The sequence below is a fragment of the Ranitomeya imitator genome, chromosome 6 (assembly GCF_032444005.1).
Source record: "Ranitomeya imitator isolate aRanImi1 chromosome 6, aRanImi1.pri, whole genome shotgun sequence".
NCBI lineage: Eukaryota > Metazoa > Chordata > Amphibia > Anura > Dendrobatidae > Ranitomeya > Ranitomeya imitator.
Genome location: NC_091287.1, coordinates 214,546,120 through 214,572,142, shown reverse-complemented (window position 1 = coordinate 214,572,142; position 26,023 = coordinate 214,546,120). Strand labels below are relative to the sequence as shown.

The following is a 26,023-nucleotide window of genomic DNA, read 5'->3' as shown; positions in this document are numbered from 1 at the left end:
TGAAAAGAAAGTCTGCAGTCACTTTATGTGATTGCATGCTTCTGAATTCTTACAGCACATGCACTGCAAACTCTTAGGATTCTCCCTTGCCGGCGACAAGAGTGGTCGGCGATGTGAGCACAAAGTATTAGATTTGTATACTTCTGGCCTCATTCTGACTAGACATGTCCGACGTCACGCAATTAATTTTCATTGAGCGAGGCCACACATGTCTAGTTATCATGTGACAGCATTTACAGTATGTATAATGCTGACATCAGAGAATCATGACAGCGTGCAGTGGGCACTACGAGAATTCAGACGTCTGCAGTCACATAGAATGACTGCAGACTCCTCACAAACGTGAACAACCCCTTTAATGCTCCTAACATAAATAAAAATATGATAATTCAGTATCACAAAAAATTTTTTACATCCTGATACCTTATATATGATTGAATCTCTGATTGGAGTCATCCTTTTCTTCATCTTGTCCACATGCCATGATGTCTTGTCACAGCCACAGCTACTGCAGACTTCCATCTTCTCCAGTCTTCTGCAGCACATGCTAATATGATGCTCTTAAAAATTTCAGTGTCCTTATAATTCTACTGAATAAAAATATCTGTTCTACTCTATGCCACTGAATACATGATTGCCTCTCACCATATTCCCTGCACAAAATATGACCCACACACTGTCCCTCTTATAGTAGATGCTCTCCCTACTGCCCCATCCTTTCCATACTGGGACACCTCTTCACACTGTCCTTTCACACAGGTCGCCCGTCAGGAACATGAGGTATGTGATTGTCTATGATCACGCACACTGAGCTCTGCTACGTCCCTTAAAGCTGAGCACACACACGCTGCAAGTTCAATCCTCCTTCTTTTCTCTGCCTGCCAGAAAAAGGCTGGAATCCTAAGCCCATCTCCCTCCCCCTTGAATACAGCTGTAACTTGAAACTCCAGTGTGGGACTCTGTCCCCATCCTCCTTTTTCCAAGGCAGGAGTGTGTACAAATCCTTTGTCTGAATACCATGTGCTATATTGTTCATGTACAGCCTTAATAGTAAGGCATACCTTGACTCCAATTAGTGACAGAGTTATGGAAGTTATATTTTTGGTCCCTGTGTTGACCGGGCCATCCCCCAGTGTGTTTCCCAATTTCCTATACCCTTGGTATCCAAGAAACAAATTACTGTGTACTCGCTGTGCCTAGAAAGGGCATGTTTGGTCTCAATAGAATGCTAGTCGCAAAACAAGATCAATAATAATTCCATCGTCGCTATATGAGGTTGCATCCTGGAGCTACGGTGGATATGAATGTTCCATACCTCTGACTCCCTGTGAGAAAGTAGGAGTGCATTTCATAGCTCCGCCCACTCAGTGATGTCACAAGCTAATGGTACAAGACCCTGAGAGCTCAGTTTTCACTAGCCTTTGACCAGGCAGCTAACTTAGAGACGCTCTGTAGTGCATTTTGATGTCGCCCCTCCCCCAAGTCACATGGTTTGCCATGATCAGAAATGATGAGTGAAATGTAAGTGTTCTTTTCAATTTCAATTGCATTTTATTTGTAATCTGTATTGTACATACAATATTGTATCCTTTGTAATATCTTTTTATACTTTGTAAACACTGCCTACCTTTTTTTTTAGTAAAATATAAAAATGACTAGCTTGTCTCTCCAGGCTCTAAACGAACTGTCATGTCCTCTGAGGTGAATTATGCTACTGATTTGGGTTGGCTCTGGACCCATTAATCCTTGGAAAATTGGAGCTGGTGGCAGCATACTTTGTCCTGTGCAATCGGGCATCATTGCAGCGACTGGCTGTTAGGGATAGCGGAACGCACCAAATAAATATGGATGTTTTACTGTAGTTGATGCATTCGCAGCCCGTGATCCACCGTGCAGAAGAACCTGCTGGTAGCAAACGGCAGCACTATATGGCGGTATGAACTAGCTCTTTTACTTCACAGAGTAGCCGTGAAAGTAAAGCACTGCGCCCTGTTAGACTTTCACAAAGGCACATTCTAACTACCCAAATGAGAGCAGTCAGTGGTCATGCACGCACACAAAACTCCTCGCTGGAGGTGCCAGCATTCTAGGGGCTTATTTCAGCTTTGTCCCTGAACACAGACTTACATGACCACACAGGCGCAAAGCACATAACTTAGAAAGATACAAGCGCATGGCCGTGCGGCCATGCGAGCCTTAAATAGTTGCAGCACGTACAGGACCTAACTAGAAGGACCAATGAGAAGCTGCTACAGAGCCTGAGCACCTACAGGACCTTCCTAGAAGGACCAATGGATTTAGCTGCAGTATCTGAACATGTGACCCTCGATCTCCACTGAGAGATCTTACTCTGGGCATGCTCAGAACGAGAAAAGCAGGACTTAGTCCTAGAAGCATCTGCTCACCGCTGCCCAGCACTGACTTCAATGGCAGAAGCAGGAAAAGCAGCAGTAACTCTTTGTACAGAGTCAGACCTAGCAAGACGCTGGGACCGACATCTCTGCCGAGCAGGCTCCACTGCGGAAGGAGAAGAATGGGAGACCGCAGTGGAGATGGCCCGAGATTCCCCCTGTGCAGAGGCGGGAACTTGACCCCTAACACCGGCGGCATTGATAACACTGGTCTGCGACTGAAAAGCTGTTTGATTATTTTCATCTAATTTCCATGTATTTTGGTGTGCTAAAAATGAAAAAAATATTGAAAAAAATCCTGGACGTCAGGATTTGCCACAAAATGCTAAATTCTCTTCAAATTTAGTATATTTTTCTCAATTTTTGGTATTTTTTTATCTTAGGGTTTTGAAAGTCAAAATTACTATTAATTATTTCACATCAATGCATTGGAAGATATACAAGACCCTGACTACAAAAAAAATCGTCGGACGAATGCTGAAAGCATTTCAAGCATTTAGGTTGCCTGATGAGTTTGAAAGTGCATTTCCTCCATTCCCACCTTGACAACTTTCCTGAAAATTTGGGAGCTGTGAGTGAAGAGCAAGGTGAACGATTCCACCAGGACATTAAAGAGATGGAAAGAAGATACCAGGGAAGATGGAGCATTACAATGATGGCAGACTATTACAATGATGGCGCTTCAGAGAGACATTCCAGATGCTACTCACAAGCGTAAATGTACCAAGAAAAGCCTCACAGGGAAGAAGAATCGATTTTCGTGTGTTTTAGTGAGCTCATTGCAGTTAAAAAATGATTTTCATGAAACATTTGTAATAAAAAATTAATTTTATGAGCCAGTTTTCATTTATTTTGAGGTACTGTCTTATTTAACATAGTTAAATTGTCAGAAAACGTGATGTCCTTTGACAAAACGGAGGTCATTTTCGGATTCAGCGCACTTAAAAACATAAAGATTACGTGGAATAACCAAAACAGCTCTTGAAAAATTTTTTTTTGCAGACCTGTGTAATTATTGTTCCCGCCTGAGTGGGAGTAGTTATATTGCCCTCGCTGCAGTGTGCCCAATAGCCAGTACATAGCAGGCAGTCCTTATGGCAACTAATTTCCCTAGGTGCAGAACCCAATCTGACCTAAGGGTAAGGAGGCGCCAGAGAGCGGCAAGTTCCAAACCGGAGATAGATCCCCTTCAGAAGGAACCAGGGGCAACCAAACAACCCCGATTCGTGACAAATTGGTGTATGTAGTGGGGACAATAAAGGTATCCTCCCAGGATCCCTGACATATTGGTGGGATCCGTGATATATTGGTGGCAGAGCCGCGGGATAATAGAGCATTAGTGATCTGGCTTGAGCAAGCATTCCTCTCACTAAAAACTTGCAGAGTTCTTGCAAGGACTTGGCGCAAATAAGTTTTGGAGAGCAAGCTCAGTGTTTACTAGTCCTGAGACAATTGTGTGTACTTGCTATTATCTCCTACCCTTATCTTTGTTTTTCTATCGTATCTTTTATTTGGCAACCATGGTTATGCTGGGAGAAACCTTTGATAAGAAGCAGACCAAGGACACCCTTATTGCCTTGTGCATGTCACAGCAGATTGACTTTGCGGGCAAAAATAAAGACCAACTGGTCGCGGATCTGGTGCAATGGGAAGCCGCTCCAGACCGCTCTCAGGCAATGTGCACACGTCAGGTTATTTTCCTGACAAAATCCGGAGTTTTCTGGCAGAAATTTGCGTTTTTTTCCGCGCGGATTTTTCACGGTTTTTGCGCGTTTTTTGCGCGGATTTTGCGCGGAATTTTTGCGTTTTTTTTTTTTTCCTGAATGTCCTTTTATCAGGGAATCCGCAAAAAATCCGCAAAAAGAATGAGCATGTTCATTTTTTTTGCGGATTGCGTTTTTTTTTGCGGAAAAAAACGCATCCATCTGCACAAAAATTCCGGAATGCATTCTAAATGATAGGATACATATTTTTAGCGTTTTTGATGCGGAATTATAGCGTTTTTATGGCGAAATTCCGCAAAAAAAACGCTAAAAATCCGGACGTGTGCACATACCCTCAGAGTGCAGAGGGCGCAGAAGCTGGCCCAAGCGGAAATGGTGCTGCCGCAGAGGTCCAACCACTGAATGCCAACCCTACGTGCAACCAGGGCGGATTGGACCCCAACCTGCTGGCGGCCATGGAACAACTCCCTGCTGATGACTGTGATGGATGTCTGCAACTGATCCAGCAATACCGGCAGAAGGGCCAAGTTGAGTGAGAGGCCCAGCGGGAGGCGGAGAGAGCCCAGGTGGAGAGAGCCGAGCAGCAAGCGGAGTGGGAGTACCAGCTGCAGTTAACCCGACTCCAGGTGCAGAGGTCGTCCCAGTCCAGCGGCAAGCCCAACAGCGCTCAGACCCCTATACCCCGGCCAGAGTAGTTTCCTGTGATGGAAAAGGATGGGGACTTGGACACTTTTCTGTTGGCCTTTGAGAAAGTATGTCAACAGTACTGGCTGCCGGATAACCAATGGGCCTGATACCTGACCCCAGGGATAAAAGGCAAAGCTCTGGAGGCGTTTGCTTCTCTCCCGCCAGACCAAGATGAGCACTATGAGGCCATCAAGCAGGCCCTGATAATCAAGTACCAGCTCACACCTGAGGTTTACCGTACACAGTTACGGAGCCTGCAAGGTGGCCCACACGACAGTTACAGCGATGTGGAGCATGGACTCAGGACCCACTTTAACCAGTGGATACAAGGACTGTCAGTGACCACCTTTGAGCAGCTGGGAGACCTGATGATCAAAGACCAATTCCTACATCTGTGCCCAGTTGAGGTGCAACTGTTGGACCGAGAGCCCAAAGACGTGACTAAAGCAGCACAGATTGCCGATGCCTATGAGGCCAACCATAAATTGGAAGTGTGGAAACCAGTCAATGCCAGCTGGAGAGGGGTTAAGCCTGCAACCAATGCCAGTACCCTTGCCAACCAACTATCCAGAGGCCCTGTCCCTGTTGCCTACAGCACCAGACATACCACCGACCCTCGCCAGTGTTTTTTATGCAAGCGGACCGGTCTTATCAGCACCCACTGTCCAGAGAAGCAGAAGAATTCCCCAGCAAAGGCCCCAGGGCCTAATGCAGCAGTTATTTTGGTGGGTGGGGCGGTTGGGAAGGGTTTGTGACAACGTGCAGTACATCACCGTGGGGGCCATGTCGCTACAGGCCTCAAGGACACCGGGGCTGAATGAACCCTCATCCGACCCAAACTGGAGGACCCTGAAGAGGTTATTCAGGGGAAAAGCCTGACTGTAACCGGGATTGGGGGCATCAGCTGTCCTTTGCCAATGGCCCGGGTTTAAATAAATTGGGGTGCTGGGAGTGGGGTGAAGGAAGTTATTTGTAATCTGTTTTGTACATATGATATTGTCTCCTTTGTAATATCTTTTTATTCTTTGTAAACACTACCTACCTTTTTTTGGAGTAAAATATAAAAATTACTAGCTTGTCTCTCCATACTCTAAACGAACTGTCGCGTCCTCTGAGGTGAATTACGCTACTGATTTGGGTTGGTTCCAGACCCATTAATCCTTGGAAAATCATAGCTGGTGGCAGCATACTTTGTCCTGTGCAATCGGGCATCTTTGCAGCGACCGGCGGCATTGATAATTATTGTTCCTGCCTTAGTGGGAGTAGTTATATCGTCCTCGCTGTAGCGTACCCAATAGCCAGTACATAGCAGGCAGCCCTGCTGGTGACTAATTATCCTAGGTGCAGTACCTGATCTGACCTGAGGGTAAGGGGGCGCCAGAGAGCTGCAAGTTCCAAACCGGAACTGGGAAGTGGGATATAGATAAATCCCCTTCAGAAGGAACTAGGAGCAACCAAACATCCCCGGTTTGTAGTGTTAGTAGTGGGGACGATAAAGGTATCCTCCCTGGGATCTGTGACATATTGGTGGCAGCATGGTGGGATCCCTGACGTATACGGTGGGATTCATGACAGCCCCTATAGACCCAGTCTCTACACTGTGCCCCCTGAATCCATGCCCTCCTCATACTATATCCTCAAAATATTCCAGCTTCATCTTCCCCGTATTATGTCTGCGCCCACCTATCTCCTTCCCCAAGCTGTGTCCTTAAATCTTATTTATTCTCTCTCCCTAAACTGTGTCCTCAAATCCTATTTCTCCCCCCACCCCGTTACAATAAATCTTCAGTGTCTTCAGCTCCACCTCTGCAGCGTCTGTGAGTGACATCAGCAGCGTGATCACATGACTTGAACACTCTGCTGATGTCGCCCTGACCAGGTGGGCAGAACTTCAATTTTACTCTTGTCTAAAAGACGCGAGTATAATTGTTCACTGGGACCCGGTGCACTACACCTTCTCTGAATCGGCTGTCAGTTTGACAGCTGGCTTAGAGAACTGTCAACTCCCAGTCCACGAGGCAGCAAAATGCAGTCACCAGGGAGACACCTTTGGCCGCCGCATCAGATGGCCTGCTGGCACTTCCCTGACGCCTGCCCTACCCCCCAGATACGCCTCTGAACCTATGAAAGGAGAATGGGTCATTACTCTGTGAGCTATGAAATTAAGGTTTGACTGGAAAATTCCATATTATGAGTGTGATGAAGTTGCAGCACTAGCATTTTCACTTTTTTGCATATTAAATTGAAATCATATGGCTTTAGATTAGAGAGATAAAGTATTTTTTTATAAACTCATTTATAAACTCATTTTGCTTGCTGAATAAAATATCTTATGTATTATCAATCCTAATACCCGTATGCTGTCAATTTCTTTAATTAACAATAGGAGTACTAAAGTGACTTTACTGAGCTTGCAGAACGTTTAAATCATAATTATCATTAATACAATGTAAAATACCGTTATTCCTGGATTTCCACGTTCTCCTGATGGACCCTGAAAGAACAATATATAAAGAAAATCATTCTTATTCATATACATACAGCATTTCTGCTGGAGGTAGTCCCCAATAAAAAAATTTAAAAAAGTGAAATAGGCCAAAAAAGCATAATGAAAGAAAAAAAAAGTTACATTTGTTATTGTTCGACTACTTGGTACTTGTGGCATCTAGAATTTAGACAGAAGGAAACACTCCTGATATCCCAATAGTGCCCAGCCATACAGGATGTAAGCACTCAAGTCTCAATGGCAGTGCTAAAGTTTTTTGCTCATCCAATAGCCAAAAAAACAAAATACAAAGGCTCTGGATACCTTAGACATGGACAAAAGATTTTTCATATGTTAGTGTAAATATTAGTTAAAACAAATTCACATAATTTGCATTAATTTTCAGACCCAATTGATTGCAGTTTGCAACCGTTGTAGCTTCAGATTTCATTCTTATGTGTCTGTCTCTTCAGATTATATGCTGGATGTTAGGTCTGTGTGTCCAGGTTCTTGCTGCTTTTACTAACATACAGTATGTACCAGCACAACTTACATTCTAGAATTATTTCCTTCTTCCAGAGCAAAACATGCAATTGTATCTAAGGCCTAATAATGCTTTATAATAAGCCATTTTGATGTTTTTTAGTTTTTCAGAAAAATATAACATTTTTTGCATTGTAAATGGAATATTTAGGTGCAAAACACTGCAGCCAGATGTTACTTTGCATTGCCGATTAGATTAGTACAATGGCTCGTCACACTCAATGTTTTACAAAAAAACCCTACCTTTTCTGTACCAATTTCATGGGTTTAAGCTGAGATTTTTAGGGACCTGGAAATGCTGCAGTAAAATGTTACTTTAGAGCAGGTGTCTCAAACTAAAATGGTGACTGGGGCTAAATAGAAATATCCCATTCGTGCATGTACCATATAATTAAAATTAGGCTGGGTCTACATGATGACATTGACCATGACAGAGGACTTGTGGCCAAAGTTCCCTTTGTTTTTCAAATAATTTTTATTAACAATTTTTTTTTTTAAACAAAACCAATATAATGCATTTGTGAAATATTAGTATGCATCTACATTAAAGAAAAGGAAGTGGTTGGGAGAAGGGGGGAAGGGGAAAAGGGGAACAGGAGGGGAAGAGGAAGGGGCAGGGGAAACATAATAAAAAAATAAGAAAGAGCAAAACTAACAGATAAGCAATAACCTTGCTTTTTGGGCCACTGACCTAGTTAGGCCAGAAACAAATTGCCCTAATAAAGAAAGAAAACTTTTAACTTGGTTACTCGTCTTAATTTGATCGTCAACAACACCACAATCCACCGAAAAGATTACTGATTTTGGAATCTGAAGTTCCATTTATTCCATTTTTTTTTCATATTTTTGTAAACATCCATTCGCTATAGCGAATTTAAGATCTAAGGAATTGTGAAGATTAAGATTGTCCACAACGTCAGGGAAACTCGGAGCCTCAGAGCTCTTCCACATCGCTGCAATTTTGTTTTTAACTATCAACAAGATATGGATTATTACAAACCTCATTGAGTAATGTAATTTTTCGATGTCCACTGACAGAAGAGCCGTCTGGGGAGTCAGGACAAAGTCCTCATTGAGCAGACTACTAATGTATTTGGAGACCTGCTTCCACAGGTTTGTTAATTTTGGACATGACCAAAATATGTGAAGTAAGTCCCCCTTGTTTCCACATCCCCTCCAACACAACGGTGAAGAGCTTCCGCCAAAATGAGTAATTCTATCTGGTGTAAGATACCACCTTGTAACTAATTTGTAATATGTCTCGTGGAGTGGAAGCGAGATATTAGAGGCATAAGTGTTTTTTAATGCTTCTTCCCACTGCTCGTCATCTATTTGTAAGCCTAGTGTTTTCCCCCATTTTTTCATGTATTTGTTCTTTTTAAATGTATAGTCTTTATTGAAAATATTATATAGGAACTTAGTGCTCCAGAAAACTTTATGATCAAGATTTCTAAGCAATAAATATATTGGTTCGAATTTAGGAGAAGCCTTAGAAATGAAGATCTGAAGGCATTCTTTAACAATGAGGTACTGATTAAATTCTGATGAAGGGATATTAAATTTTTGTTTGATTTCTGAGAAATTTAGTAGTTTATTGTTTGCCAACAAGTCTCCTAATTTTTTTACTCCCTTTTGTTCCCATAATGTTGGAAATTTTTGTCCGAATAGAGAGGTTATTAATGAAATTGGTAGAATTTCCCCAAATGTTTTATTTTTTTCCCCCAGGATTTTAGCTAATTTATCCCATGCTTGAAGAATGGTTGAGATAATCGGATGACTAAGTTTATATTTGTCTAAATTTAGGGTATGTTTAATGAGAAGGTTTCCCAAAGAATCAGATTTATTTAAAGACAACTCCATATCGAGCCACACCGGGTTATCTTTTTTATTGAACCATCCCTGGCTATGTTTTATTAAATTAATTTTGTGGTATGCTTTTAAGTTCGGGAGACCTAATCCACCATTTCTTTTACTTTTGTAAAGGATGTCCCTAGATATTCTGGCTTTTTTCCCACTCCAGACAAAAGACAGTATTTTTTTTTTGACAGTTTTTGAAAAATTCTGAAGAAAACTTCAAAGGTAATGTTCTAAAGATGTACAGAATTTTTGGAAGTATCATTGATTTGACCGCTAGAACCCTACCCATCAACGATAACCCCACTTTACCCCATGATTGAAAATCTTTATTAATTACTGAAAGAATGTTCTCCCCATTAGTCTTGGCCAATTCGCTAACCCTTTTTGAAAAAGTAATTCCTAAATATGAAATCTGTTCCTCCTCCCAGGTAAAATCTACCATTTGTTTTATTGAATTAATGGTTTCTTCTTGTAAGTTGAGTTGGAGTATCTTTGATTTAATATTGTTTATCTTAAATAGAGAAATTTTAGAAAATTCCTCAAGTATTTCCAGGAGGTTTTTAATGGAATTGTGGGGGTCTGTTAGAGTTAGTAACATATCGTCTGCAAACAGGGATATTTTATATTGGTTGTTACCGATGTCCACTCCTAGAACATACTTGTTAATACGAATCATTTCTGCTAAGGGTTCAATTGCCAGGGCAAACAACAGGTGGGACAGTGGGCAACCCTGTCTAGTTCCATTACTTATTGGGAAGGATTTTGATAAGTTGTTGTTAATGTATATTTTTGCACTGGGTATCGAGTAAAGCGCAAATACCGATGTGAGCCATTTATCATCAAAACCGAATTTCTCCATCACCATTTTAAGATACTGCCAATTTATTCGATCAAACGCCTTTTCGGCATCAAGTGTCAACAGGACAGATGAAGTACCATTGGCGTTAATTTTGCTGAGAATGTTGAGTAATCTCCTGGTGGCATCGGAGGTTTGTCTCCCCTCGATAAACCCAGATTGGTCATGTTTTATCACTTTTGGTAAGATTTCTTTTAACCTATTAGCTAAGATTTTCGAATAAACTTTAACGTCTGTGTTTATAAGCGAAATAGGCCTATAGTTTTTTATTTCGTCGATGTTGCTCTGTGGTTTTGAGATCATTCAAAGTTGCCTCCAGCATTTCTTTGGGAAAAACACCTAAGCTTGATGCAGTGTTGAAAATATTAGTCATGTGAGGGGCCAATAGATCTGAGAAGATCCTGTAATATTCATTAACCAACCCATCTGGTCCTGGTGATTTTTGGAGTTTAAGGGATTTTATTGTATCTCTGACTTCAGATACTGTGATGGCCTTTGTTAAATTATCTAGATCTGATGATTCCACTGTTGGAAGGTGTAATTTACTAAGAAATGACCTAATTTCTTTTGGATCTGAAATGGGGGTTAAAGGATCATCCTTTAAGTTATATAATTTGTGGTAGAATGTAGCATATTCTTCTGCTATGTTTGTTGGATGGTGGATCATATCCCCCAAACTATTTTTTATTTTATTTACTCTTTTATTTATCCTGTCTCTTTTAAGTTTGGCTAGCATGTATTTCGTCGGTTTATTAGTCTCGGAATAGTTCTTAAATTTTGATGCCTTAATTATTTTTTCATAGTCCTCCATAATAGCTTTATTTAATTGTTGTCTCAGTGCGAGTATGTCTTTGTAAACGCTTTGTGCGTCATTATTTGGGTTATTAAGATTATTTTCTTTTTCTCTGATTTTTTTCTGAATATTCATAATTTTTTCTCTTTGTTTTGCGTTATGTCTAGCTGAGATCTGAATTAATTTTCCCCTAATTACTGCTTTGTGGGCGTTCCATATCACAAATGGGTGTGTTTCACCATTTATGTTATCTTTGAAATAATTTTGCAATGAGGTTTTAATTTCCTCTCTGTATTCTGGAACGTTCAGCAGGTAACTATTGCATTTCCACAAAGCAGAATTTTTAAGATATGGTCCAATCATGACTTCAGTTACTATGGGTGAGTGATCAGATATTGACCTGTCCAGAATAGTGGCTTTTTTTATTTTAGTTATAGTATATATTTCTGTTAGAAACAGGTCAATCCTGGACTCCGTTTTATGTACCAGTGAGAAGAAGGAAAACTCCCTCGAGGTAGAGTTTAAACATCTGAAAGTGTCAAATAACTCGTTACTGGTAATCCATTTGTCGAGATTAATAGAGGAACTACGTGAGGCAGAAGTAGAGTCAAGTTTCCCATCGGGGACCATATTAAAATCTCCCATAATGTATAATTCTCCTTGTTTACATTTATGGATTTTCCTCATAACCTTATTTAGGAAGCTTAGTTGTTTTGTATTAGGGGCATATATATTTACGATGGTACAAATTACCGCGTTAATTTGACAAATGAAAATATGAAATCTGCCATATGTGTCTTTAACCTCTTCTATAAGTTGGAATGGAACAGTGTTTTTAACCAATGTAATCACTCCTGCCTTCCTTCCTTCCTTTGGTCAATGAAGAAAAGCAGTGTGAGAAGTTTTTATTTGAGAATGTGGGGTGATTACCTTCTCGGAGCTTTGTTTCCTGCAGGCATACAATTTCTGCCTGCATTTGTTTAATCTCCCTCCAGACGGCACACCTCTTCCACGGACTGTTGAGTCCCCTGACATTGTAGGACATGAATTTCAGTTGCATGTTGTGGACCGTTGACGATGCTGCAAGAAAAAAACTTTAAACAAATTAAATACCTAAAGAATATCAAGATTGAACTAGAAATATAGAAAATAAAAGAGAAAAAAAAGAAAAGAAAAACCAGTTGTGTTGTTTAACTTCAAATAATCCAGTTCAATCGACCGATCTTCGTCCCTAAAGGGACCTTTGATCCAATGGGGGAAAAGTTTGTGTATAATAAAACTCCCACAATACCCCCTTAATTAGAGACCAACTTTTAACTAAAGCCTATTATAAAGGAGAGAAAAGGTTAGAAAAACTACCCAGTTCTGTCAATTTTGAGATCTAAAGAGGTTCAGACCCTCCTCTACTGAGTTAATGATCTTGAATATGTCCTTATAATGGAACATAAGCTTTGTAGGGAAACCCCACTTGTATTGGATATGTTCCTCCTTGAGAATATCAGTCAGAGGTTTAAAGGACCTGTGCGTATCCAATGTATGTTTAGAAAGGTAGGTATCCCTTATCTTTGACAAAATTCTGTATTTTTTCTTTAGTCTCGTAAAAATGTAAGCGGAGAATAGTGTCCCTAGGCTTCTCCTCTGATATTCCTTTTGGTTTAGGCAATCTATGGGCTCTGTCAATGCAAAGTTCCAGATTTGAGATATCGGGCAAAGCTTTTTTGAACACTGTTTTTACAAAGTCCGGAAGGTCTGACTGTTTTACTTCCTCCGGTATACCCCTTATTTTTAGATTATTCCTGCGACTCCTATCTTCAATGTCCGCTATTTTAAGCCTCATGTCATTTATTTCCTTTTTTAGTGCCATGTTTTGGGTAGTTAGGGACTCCGTTTTCTGTTCTAATTCGAATATTCTAGAGTCTTGCAGTTCCAGTTTTTTTGCAAAACCTTCACATACTTCTTCAAATATTGAATTGTGTTTAGCAAATCCGGCATTTAGTTTGTCATCTATTAATGATATGATGGTTTGAAAAAATTCTTCTTGAATATTTGGTTTAACTGCCCCTATGTCCGAGTCCGGACGATCCCTTTTAGTGTTACCTATAGGTACTAATGGCTCCTCAGAAGCGGATCTTTTTGCTGACAAGGAAGTATCCATCGCCTGTACCCCAGCTGGGATAACAACAGGTGGAGAAGGGGCACCTTTAACTTTCACTTCTGTGTTTGTTTTTGTGCTGTTGGACCGTGTTGCGGGCACACTTTTTTGCAAAGCCATTTTTATGTTACTTGATTGCAACCCTGTTGCTTTATTTGATTTATAATCGTCCCCTTTTTGTGGGGATCTAGACTTATCTGGGCTAAGCAAATTAGGTATGTCCACATATGATCTGGAAGCGTGTTTTTTTATTCCGGTTCTTTGCTCCATTTAATAAGTATTACGATTATAATGTGACCACAATCCCTTTATAGGTTACTTTTTGTGGGATCTCCCCAGATTTATTTTGTACAGTGATAATAGTATCTTCACATATGTTAGGTTTCTGTACTCAGGTTACCACTATGCAAGGCTAAGTGCACCTCCCCGCTCTGCTGCCACTGCCCAGCTCTGCCACAATATGTGATAATCACTCTAGCTTGTTTGTGCCTATATGCACACTAATTGATGTTATTTTGGTGGTACACAGCTCCAAAGTCCCCTCTGTTATATAGTCTTAGCCTCTCAGGATTTATACCCCTTACTTTATATGAAAGCAGTTGTTTATTCCACAGCTTTACTGCCCGCTCACTATTGCAGTACCTTCTGGATCACAGTGCACAATTCTTTAACAGCGCGCTGCTCCTTGCCAGCAGAGATAATTATTTATATTCCACAGCTTTGCTACCCGCACCTTATTGCAGTATTTTCCGGCAAACAGTACACAAATTTATACCACAACGCGGCTTCCGCTAATAAAGTTATCAGTGTTCCATAGCTGCGTGCTCCCAGCTTTAAATATGCTCGTCGGTGCTAGGGGTGATCTCTGTAGCAGTCTTACCTTCTGCTGTGTCCCCGGCACCAGTTCTTGCGGCCGCTACTGTAATGCTGTGATACTTTTGCAGTGGTTCTGCTACAGTGTGCCGTCCTCTCAGGCTGCGGTGACGGTTGCTCCTGGACTAGCTGTAGATCTCCGAATCCTGGCCTGAGAAGGCGGTGCTGCGGTGCTCGCGTCCTAGTTTGCTGTGTCCTCTAGTAATTAGCGGCAGGTCGCGGCTTCACATCTGGCACGGAGGTGTCCTCTCCAGTGATGGCTGCAGCGGCAAAAGGTCTCCCTCCCGCCGCTGCAGCCGTCCGGAGCGGCCCCTCAGCTGTGATGAGGGGGGCTCTGGAGCGGCCCCCACGGTCCTGCGCCGCAATAATCGAACTGCCATCCTCCTGGCAGCCGGAGGTGTCTGGGGATATCCCCAGCAACAGGCTCTTTCTTCAGCTGCTTGTCACTGCTCAGCTCCAGTGTGTGAGAGCCTGTAGATGTTGTAATCCTTCAGGAGGGGAGACAAAGACTTCTCACAATGGCAGTGTCACCATGAGGTGCTTCTAGCACAGAAAGTTCAGATCTTCCTATCTCGGTTTCTGCTTTGCCTAGAGACCTGGTTTTGGTCTCATTTTAAGCTTTAGAAGTTAGGCTTTTGATTGAAGGCAAAATCTTGGCAAAAAAGGTCTCAAAGTCACTTTTGACGCTTTGTTGTCAGGGTTTCTGTGAGAGCTTAAGACTCCTGCTTCCTCACATTGCAGCAGCCAGGACACGCCCCCCCCCAAAGTTCCCTTTGTGCCGCAGTGTCATACAAGTATGTGGTGACTGGATTTTTTGCAACTTGCTTTTCATGGTACACTAGGTATTGCAATGGCCATATCAATTAGAAACAATGCAATAATACATCATGCCCAAAACAAATTATGTACATCAATCCAATACATTATTCTTTTTTTTTATTATATGCTTTTTTATTTACAGTTCTGTATAGTATAAATAGTTCCACAGCTTCTCTAAATACAATATTATGGCACCCTAGCAACTCTATAGTCAATAGCATTGCCCCACAGCTCCTCTATATTCAATAGGATGGCCCACAGTTTCTTTATATACAATAAAATGGCACCACATCAACTCTATATTTAATAGGATAGCCCCACAGTTCCTCTATATGCAAAAGGATGGCCCCATAGCTTCTATATACATAGAAGGAAGAACCTACAGCTCTTCTTTAGGCAGTATAATGATCACACATCTCTTTTATATACAATAGGATGACACCACATTTCCTCTATATACAATAAGATGTCCTGACAGCTTCTCTATATACGATAGGATAGCCTCTCAGATCCTCTATATGCAATGGGATGGCCCCACAGGTCCTCTTTACACCATAAAATGCCCCCCCCCCCCCCAGCTTCTATATACGATAGTGTTGAAATAATAGCAGTACAATATGATCACTGTTTTTGGTTTAAATTATATTGCCCCATGTCAAACTATTTACCAGTTGGTGCGGTAGATTCTAAGAAAACCAACAGACGGCATTCGTGATCTGCATGTTTTTAAGTCTGTATATTAGAATAATTCATTGAACGGGGGTATGCAAACTAATAGCAGTATGGAGTTCAATTAGTGAGGTTAATCATTCTGTAAAGAAACAGTGTGAATCAGGTGGCCCTTATTTAAAGCCAGAACATGTTGTACATGCATTTCTCCTTGAAAGTCTGAGAAACATGAGTCATGCAAGACATTTTTCAGAAGAACAGCGTACTTTGATTAAAAAGTTGATTAGAGAGGGTAAAACTTGTAATGAAGTACAGACAATGTTAGGCTGCTCAGCTAAAATGATCTCCAATGCTTTAAAATGGAAAGCCAAACCAAAGAGACGTGGAAGAAAATGAAAGACTACCATTCAAATGGATGGAAGAATAGCCAGAATGGCAAAGGGTCAGCCAATCATAAGCTCCAGAATGATCAAAGACAGTCTCAAGTTACCTGTGAATTCTGTGACAGTTAGAAGACACCTTTGTGAAGCTCATCTCTTAGCAAGAAGTCCCCGCAAAGTCCCACTGATAAAAAAGACATGTACTGAAGCCAATACAATTTGCCAAAGAACACATCAACTGGCCTAAAGAGAAATGGAGAAAAAATGTGTGCACTGATGAAAGTAAAGGTGTTCTTTTTGGGTCCAAGAGCCGCAGACAGTTCATCAGACTACTCAGAGCAGGAACGGAAGCAGATAGTCCCAATCTCTGCTGTCCTTCTCAATGACCTTCTTGAGCATCGTCTCCAGGGTTTTATTGAAGTGCTTTACTAGGCTGTCTGTCTCATCACCTTACTCATGAACTGGGTTCCTTGGTCAGTCAAGATCTCCTTCAGTTGCCTGGTGATACTCTTGGCCAAGGCGTTTCTGAGGGGCACTACTTCCGGGTACCGGGTCGTATAGTCCATGACCACTAAGATATATTGGTGCTCTCATGCAGATTTAACTAGAGGCCCCACTAGGTCCATGGCAATCCTTTCAAATTGGACCTCTATCATTGGCAACAGAACTAGGAGACTTCGGAAGTGAGTAGAAGCAGCATTTATCTGCAGATGGGGCAGGATCTACAATAATTTAAGATTTCCCTGTAACACCCCGGCCAATAGAACCTCTGCATTATTCCTTCCTGTGTTTTCTGAACCCCCAGATGTCCACCCAAAACATGTGAATGGGCCATGTCTAACACCCTCCACCGGTAGGGACCTGGAACCAAAAGCTGCTCCACAATCTCCCCTCAGTGTGGTTACCCGATATAACAACTTGCCATTCACGGCAAAATGAGGGAATCTGGTGTCAGCCCCGGGTCTTGAGTAACCCCATCAATTACAGACACATTTTGAATGCATTCTTTAGGGTAACATCCCGCATTTGAGTAGAGCCAAAATTTTCCCCAGAAACCCTCAGATCAGGAACCTTAGCCACGCTGACCTCCACATCATCCTCGTCACCCGCCATGGCACATAACGGGAACTCCTCCACCTCTGGCTTTGACGGGGATTGAACAAGGTTGAGCTGGTTTCTGTCTGAGTCACTTATCATCGCAGGCTTCCCCCACAAGTCCCAAAACAGGCTGAAGTCACGGCCGATTATCACAGGGTGTATCAAGTCTTTCACAATCCCGACCTCATGGGACTCAGTGCCACAGTGGGTTTTTATACAGACTTGGGCAACGGGGTAGTGCTTGGCATTGCTGTGGATACAGTGGACACACACGTGTTTCCCTGGATTCAGCTGGTGGGGGAGGGTAGAACTTATCGGGTCATTAAACTCCACGAGTCCAATAGTCCTGATACCAGCGCCCCTTTTACGGTCACAGAACATGATTGAGGCCCATCCCCAGGCTGATGGTCCACACTGTAAGCAGGATAAGCAAAGTATTAGCAGTGTCAGCCTAGACTGCAGTCCATCTGCTCAGAAAACAAAGGACAACAGGCAGAGATGTGTCCCGGACCATGACACCACCAACAGATCAAGTACTTCCCAGCAGTCTTTTTCACCCCTTGAACAGGACATTGGGACCTCGGGCCTCCCCCAGTGATGGCGCTATTACCCCTTTTTTGGGACTCAGGCTCCTGCTGGGTACCCCTGTATTGAGATGAACCCCCCCTGGCTTCTTTAGGAACCTCTCGACCACCTGGTATCTTTCTACTAGGCCGACCAAATCATCCGCATTCCGAGGATCCCCCTGGGTCACCCATGTCTGTACTGACCTAGGAAGGGAATGGATAAAATGGTCCATTACAACCCAATCCACCATCTTGGATGGGATGGAGGACTCAGTTTGTAACCATTTCTGCATCAGGTGGAGTAAGTCGAACATTTGGAAGCACGGTGGCTTATCACTGCAATATGCCCAGTGATGAACCCTTTGGGCTTGAACAGACATAGTCACCCCTGAGCGGGCCAGGATTTCAGTTTTCAGTTTGACATATTCCTGGGCATCTTGTAAAGCCAAGTCATAATAAGCCTTCTCTCTTGCTCTGCCACCCACTCAAAAACATTCAGAAATGCCTATACATGATCACCCGGGGTCATTTTCTGCATCATTCGCCTTTCCGCCTTCCGGACGTGCGTGTCGTCCACTGGACTCCTGGACTGGGATTCCAATCTCCCCCAAACTGCATTGGCAAGCTACTCTATCTGCTGCTACTGTCTGGACTGGCCCTGATACTGCTGTTGCAGTTGCTGGATGAGCAACTTACTCTGTTGATTGGCCACCAATGTTGCTGCTGCGCGTTCACTAGATGCTTAAGGAGGTCCTCCATTTTGCCTGATGCCATCCGCTGGCTTGCGGCCTCCTTTACCCAGGACATGCGGTTTTGACCACGACTGCTACTGGAATTCCCAGAACGATGCCCGCATTTGAACCACCACTCGTGATAGTTCACTCACGTAGCGGCACACAGAGGTAGAAAAAATGGGAACACCATCTCTTTAATCTTGGTATATTCTGGGTGGGGGTTAATCTGGCCTGTTACACCGGGTCTTGGTAGATTTGCAGTGGTATGATATTCCTTCCATTTCAATATGATCGCTTGCACAGTGCTCCTTGTGATGTTTAAAGTTTTGGAAATCATTTTGTATGCAAATCCGGCTTTAAACTTCTCCACAACAGTATCATGGACCTTGCCTTTTGTGTTCCTTGGTCTTCATGTTGCTCTCTGTGCTTCAAACAGAACCCCGAGACCATCACAGAGCAAGTGCATTTATGCGTAGACTTGATTACACACAGGGGGATTATATTTGTCATCATTAGGCATTTAGGACAACATTGGATCATTCAGAGATCCACAATTAACTTCTGGAGTGAGTTTGCTGCACTGAAAGTAAAGGGGCCGAATAATATTGCACGCCCCACTTTTCAGTTTTTGAATTTCCACAAAAACTTAAAATAACCAAGAAATTTAGTTCAACTTCACAGTTGTGTTCCACTTGTTGTTGATTCTTCACCAAAAATTTACATTTGGTATCTTTATGTTTGAAGCATGATATGTGGGAAAAGGATGAAACGTTCCAGGGGGCCAAAAACTTTCGCAAGGCACTGTATATGTTGTACTTTGGTTTCACTTTCTCTCTGGTAAAAGGTCCCTCAGACTTCCTGTTATACTGTACTAAGAAGCTGATGCATGTACCTCATGTTCTGTGTAGATAAAAGTTAAATTACCCCATATTATCTACCCTCACAAGCGAGCATACTATGCAACAGACACCATATGGAATTTAAATACCCAGAGGAGTCAGTTTTGATTAGGATTATCATAGCTAGTGAAGGATGAGTTTGCCAGGGTTGCGAATTTGAAGGACTTTATTCAATTATGCATCCAAGTTGATCAGAGACATACTTCCACTATATATCGTCATCGAAGGTCCTTCACTCACTGCATTCTTAGGAACGGAGGCAGATGCTTACACCGCTGAGAGCCAGGGTCCATCAGAGGGGTGAGTATATCCATATTTTTTATTTTTATTCTTTATTTTTTACATTAATATGGATCCCAGGGCCTGAAGGAGAGTCTCCTCTCCTCCAGACCCTCGGAACCATACGCACCGCGCACGCCGTATAAGATGACTTGGCGTATAAGATGACCCCCGTCTTATACGGCGGGTATATCCCAAATTCCATATTTTATATGGAAAAGTTGGGGGTCGTCTTATACGCCCAGTCGTCTTATACACCAGAAAATACGGTACTCAAGAATTACATAATTTTTCAACATTTTATTGTTTAAAACTCTAAACACACAGACTTTTTTTTTACTTCAACCTGAAAACCTTGACTGTTCATAAAAAAACTGTCCTGGATATAATAAAAGTAACATTCTGAAACTTCAACTTATAAAGGTACTTTTACATGGGGCGATTATTGGTTCCAGAGAGGCTTTCGGCTGATAATCTTACACATGGCTGGTGACAGGACACTACAATATAAACGTTCAAAGGTAATCACTGATAACAACATTAAAATGATCATGATTGTTTTCAAGATAAAGTGCATGTTCTGTTGTTGACTGCAGATTGAAGCTTGCGGGATAGGTCAACCAATCCATGGTGTCAACAACTTTGTTGTGGATGACGATGTCACAACTCAACAGATTTGCTGTGGCCATGATTTCAGCATCAGTTGCCTAGACTCCATCACGAGAGATGCCAGAGGTGTTCACATATTCATTCACATCTTGATTACAGTAGCCCTGTAGTTTTTTGGACAAGTCAGTTTTCATGTGGTGGATGACTTTAGCTCTGAGAACGGAGTAGTTGTCCTCTGTTCATGTCAGGAAATAGCTGATGGCCCGAAAATAGCAGTTCCCATCACCTTTGGTTTTATATGTACGCCGTGGTTGTCCACGATCTCTTGTGCCTCCAAAGTACACAACCCTATTAAACATAAGGTCAAGGGTGGTGGTAAGATACTTCCTTCCTGAACTTGGTAGTGGGTTGAAAGTCTTGGTTTGCTGGTGTTTCTGTGTGGCAGAGTCACTGGGACAGTCATCAGGGGACTGGGGTGGTAGAGAAGTCTCTTCATCCTGATAAATCTTAAGGTTGCTGGCATGGTAGGTGTTTCTTAGTATCTTGCCAGTGTTATTGTTCTTAAGTTTTACTCATCCCTTGGTTAAGGATTCCACAACTAAGTAGGGTCCAACCCAGCGTGGTGCCATCTTTGAACCCATCCGATGAATACAACATTGATTCTTGATATAAACAATGGTGCCAGCAGTGATTTCTTTGTTGCTCTTGTGTCGGCGATCAAAGGCACACTTTTGGTGTTCCTGAGCAGAATTGATGTTGGTACTTACAGTTGAGAGGATCCTGTTATGAATGGTTGTGAGTGTATTTAGCACATCAGGGTTAGCATAATCTGAAAGAGACATGACATCCACAGTGTCATTTGCTGATGGATTGAGGTCAATAGGAAGCTTAGCTTTTCGTCCATATATGACCTCAAATGGAGTGCACTTGGTTGAGGCATGCACAGATGTGTGATAGGCAAACGAAACACCAGGGATGAACTGGTCACAGTTGGTTCCTTGGTCATTGACAAGCTTGCAAAGAGATTCTTTGAGTGTTCGATTGTCACGTTCCCGCTGGCCATTTGTTTGTGGGTGGTAGGCAGATGAAATGCGGTGATCTGTTTTAAAATGATCCATCAGGTTGTCGATCTTGTTCACAAACTCTCTTCCCTGGTCGCTAATCAGAGTGTCCATACAGCCTAAGCGGCAAATAATGGTTTACAAAAATTTTGTTACTGACATGGCACTCTTGTCTGGAACAGCTGTTGCTTCAGTCCACTTCGAGAAATGATCAGTGACGGCAACTATATATTTGTTGCCGTTTGATGTTTCCTGAAGAGGACCGATCATATCAATTCCAACTAAGCTCCATACTTTTCCAGGCACTGGTATACTGTTGAGTGGTGGAGCTTCTTTGCTGATTTTGGGACATGTGACAAAACATTTTTGACATGCTTTGACATGTTGGTAAACATCATTCTTCATTCCCTTCCAGTAATAACGGTCAGAAATTTTGGCAAATTTTTTTTCTCTGCCAAAATTGCCACCAGAAGTTGGGTTGTCGTGACAGGCCTTCAGGATATTTGGCAGTCAGCTTTTAGTGAGAACCTCCTTTTTTCCATAGTAAATTATCCCTTTCTCTGCCTGATATGGCTTAGATGTTTGCCTAAACTGGGACTTAGCATTTGAACGTTTCTCTGGAGGTAGATCGTAGATCCACTGGGGGTACTTTTGTTCTGTTGCAGTGTAGAATCTCAAAAGCTGATCATATAGTTGGTCTTCCATTGTTGTCAAAATTGGAAAACTTTTTTTTTTGTTGGAGGTGTTTCAAGTTCTCTTTATATACCTTATCAGGATAGAATAGAAACTCACACTGGAGAACTTAAGGTACATATAATAGAGAGCAGGGAGAAACATACATAAGTTACAACACATAACATTAACTATGCACTGATGGAATTGCACCATCTACTATCATTTCAATGTAATGCCTCCAACACATGCTATAAGTCTAGTCCACCCGTTCCCTTGCACTAGATTTGCTGCTGATTTTCAACAGGGAAAAAATCAGCAGTCAATCTGCATCAAAATCCGCCTCCCAACGATGTGGATTTTCTTGTGCAGAAGCACAGCAGATTTCTCCGTGTCACGTGGAAGAGGGAAATCTGCTGCAGACTGCAGCAAAATCTGACAAAAGCCGCATGAAATGGTATATAGTTTGTGTATGTGCATCTATATATACTGTAGCACTACAGCAGCAAAAACACACTAATATTCTGCCCTAGAGGAATATAGACCATGGGTATATTATACCTAGGCCAGATTATACTCCTCCGGGCCAGAATATACCCCTGCTGCTGTAGATCAGATTTTTCACGCTTATGAGAACCATTGAGTGATGTACTCAAGAACGGGGCCCCAGATATCGCACAGGGGCTCCAGACATCGCACATCGCACAGGGGCCCTAGACATCTTATTTATAAACCAATCAAGAAAAAAACTACTTGAATATAAATAATCAGAAAAGTATATAAAAGTTGAAAAAATATTTTATTAACACCAATAAGACAATACACAAATAATAAAAACAAGAGGAGTAGCCATGGATATCCGAAGTGATATATATATACTATTTTGTAGAAGGATTATATCCTATCTTATTATTTAGGTACCGTTAGAAGCAAAAAAGTAATAGCTGCTTCTTAAAGCTGCTGTATAAATATATATCTTAGGGCTGCTATATTAATATATTTCCACCATGGGACATAAGTGTAGGAAAAAGTACGTCAATATCTATGCCCTAATAGAGATTCTAAAGGTGCCTTTTTCATATCTTGCACCTACCCTTCACATAAGACAGCTTTGAAGCAAAAAAGTGCATTGTGCATAGTGCAAAAAAGTACACATACTAACCAGTAGTCATGATGGATGAACCAGAGCTACCTCCTCACACTCCAACGCGCGTTTCACACGTCTTGCTTCTTCAGGGAGTCTGCTTGAAGTATAGTTATTCTTACTTTGGGATTTTTTCCTTGTCGGATTAAAGCCCTAGACATCTTAGGCTAGTTTCACATTTGCGCATGGCTGTGTACGCTCTTAGTGAAGCCCCGCCCACGGCCCCGCCTGCCAGTTAAGCTCCGCCCAGGTCCGCATGCGTCCGCATGCGGCCTGCGTACCCAATCTTTATCATTGAGTACGCAGGCCCTGCGTATGTTTGCATTTGTGTCCGCATGCGTTTTGACGATTTGGTGAACGCAAGAAAATCCAACTTGTTACCTTCACCGCGGGTTGCAGCACCGTCAAAAGAACGTGGGTGGAGCTTAACCAGCGGGGCGCAGCAGTGGTCAAGGCTTCACTGAGAGCATATGCATGCGCACGGCTGTACGCAAAAGTGAAACTAGCCTTACGGGATTGAGTGATATACTCAAGAACAGGGCCCAGACATCGCAAAGGGGGTCCCAGACAGCGTACAGTGGGTCCCAGATAGCGCACAGGGTGTCCCAGACAGCACACAGGGGACATGCGCTCTGTCTATTTCCCCCCTTTGTGTACTCTTACCCCCTTGCGTGCTATCTGGGACCCCCTGTGGGCTGCCTGGGGCCCTGTGTGCTTCCTGTGGCCCCTGTGCTCTGCCTGGGGCCCCATGCGCTGCCTGGGGCCTCATTGTGCTGCCTAGGGCCCAGTGCGCTGCCTGGGGCCCTGTGCTCTGCCAGGGACGCCATGTTCTGCCTGCGGCCCCTGTGTGCTGCCTGGAGCCCTATGGGCTGCCTGGGGTCCTGTGCGCTGCCTGTGGCCCCGTGCCCTTTCTGTGGCCCCTGTGTTCTGCCTGGGGCCCCGTGCACTGCCTGGGACCTCGTGTGCTGCCTGGGACCTCGTGTGCTGCCTGAGGCCCTGTTAACTGCCTGGGGCCCCTGTGGGCTGCCTGGGGCCCCTGTTGGCTGCCTGAGGCCCCTGTGCACTGCCTGGAGCCCTGTCGGCTGCCTGGGACCCCTGTTGTGAATTCCGCTCTTGGGCTCCCTCCGGTGGTTGTAAGTGGCACTTTTGTGAGTTCTGCTCTTGGGCTCCCTCCGGTGGTTTTAAGTGGAATGGCTGCTCCTTGGATTTAGCAGTTAGCAGCTGCTTCCACTAATTGTCTATTCTTCTCGGCTATTTAGCCTGGCTGTTCCCTTCAGTTTGTGCCACTTGTCAATGGTTCCTGGTTGGATTCACATCTCTGCTTGGATTTCCCTGATATCCTGACCAGTTCAGCAAAGATAAGTCCTTGCTTTGCTCTTTTCTGTCCACTTGTTGTGGACTTAATTGTTCTGTGCATTCTATGTTTTGTCCAGCTTGTCAGTATGGATTTATTCTCTTAGCTGGAAGCTATGGGAAGCAGATTTACCCTCCACACCTTTAGTCAGGTGTGGAGATTTTTGTAAACTCTGTGTGGATTTTTTGTAGTTTTATACTGACCGCACAGTATCCTGTCCTATCTATCTAGCTAGTATGGCCTCCTATGCTAAAATCTGATTTCATTTCTGCATATGTTATTTCCCTCTCCTCTCACCGTCAATACTTGTGGGGGGCTATCTTTCCTTTGGGGATTTTCTCTGAGGCAGGATAGGTTTCCTGTTTCTGTCTTTAGGGGCAGTTAGATCTTAGGCTGTGCCGAGGGGTCTAGGGAGTGTCAGGTACCCCCCACGGCTATTTTTAGTTGCGCTGCTAGGTTCAGGGTTTGCGGTCAGTACAGATACCACCTCCTTCAGAGCTCGTTCCATGTTGCTCCTAAACCACCAGTTCATAACAGACCCCTGTGGGCTGCCTGGGGCCCTCTGCGCTGTCTGGGGCCCTATGCACTGCCTGGGGCCCTATGTGCTCCCTGGGGCCCCTGTGTGCTGCCTGGGGCCCTGTACTCTGCCTGGGGTGCCTGTGCGCTGCCTGGGGCCCCGCTTGCTGCCTGGGGCTCTGTTATTGATTATATCACTCAATGGTTCTCAAAAGGCTGAAAAATCTGATCTACAGCAGCTGGGGTATATTCTGAAGTGGAGGGGTATAATCTGGACTAGTCCAATTTGTACCCCGGGGTATAGTTTGGGCTAGGCCAGAATATACCCGGGGTATATTCTGGCCCAGAGGGGTATAAACTGGACTAGTCCAATTTATACCCCGGGGTATAATTTGGGCTAGGCCAGAATATAACCAGGGTATAATCTGGCCTAGGCCACTTTAACCCCAGGTACATTCTGGGCGGGGGGGTTAATCTGGCCTGTTACACCGGACGTCTCTCTAAACTTTCATCTCAAACAAGGAGAATACTGATCAGAGATGCAGCCAAGAGGCCCATGATCACTCTGGATGAACTGCAAAGATCTACAGCTGAGGTGGGACAGCCTGTCCATTTCTCAAAGATATCCATAAAAAGGGTAATTTAAAGTTTGCAACAAGCCACCTGGGAGACACACCAAACATGTGGAAGAAGGTGTTCTGGTCAGATGAAACCAAAATCGAACTTTTTGGCAACAATGCCAAACGATATGTTTGGCGTAAAGGCAACACAGCTCGTCACTCTGAACACACCATCCCCACTGTCAAACATGGTGGTGGCAGCATCATGGTTTGGGCCTGCTT

The 26,023-nt window shown here is 43.1% G+C and overlaps 1 protein-coding gene across 2 annotated transcripts in view; it reads right to left on the bottom strand.

Annotated features, from left to right (window-relative positions):
• Window positions 1–26,023, bottom strand: part of LOC138642353 (collagen alpha-2(VI) chain-like) — a 668,325-nt gene that overhangs the window by 62,111 nt on the left and 580,191 nt on the right. For both annotated transcript variants that reach the window (XM_069730466.1, XM_069730467.1), the window contains one exon: window positions 7,281–7,316. In XM_069730466.1, coding sequence (XP_069586567.1) covers window positions 7,281–7,316 — 36 coding nt within the window. The remainder of the gene's footprint in view (window positions 1–7,280; window positions 7,317–26,023) is intronic.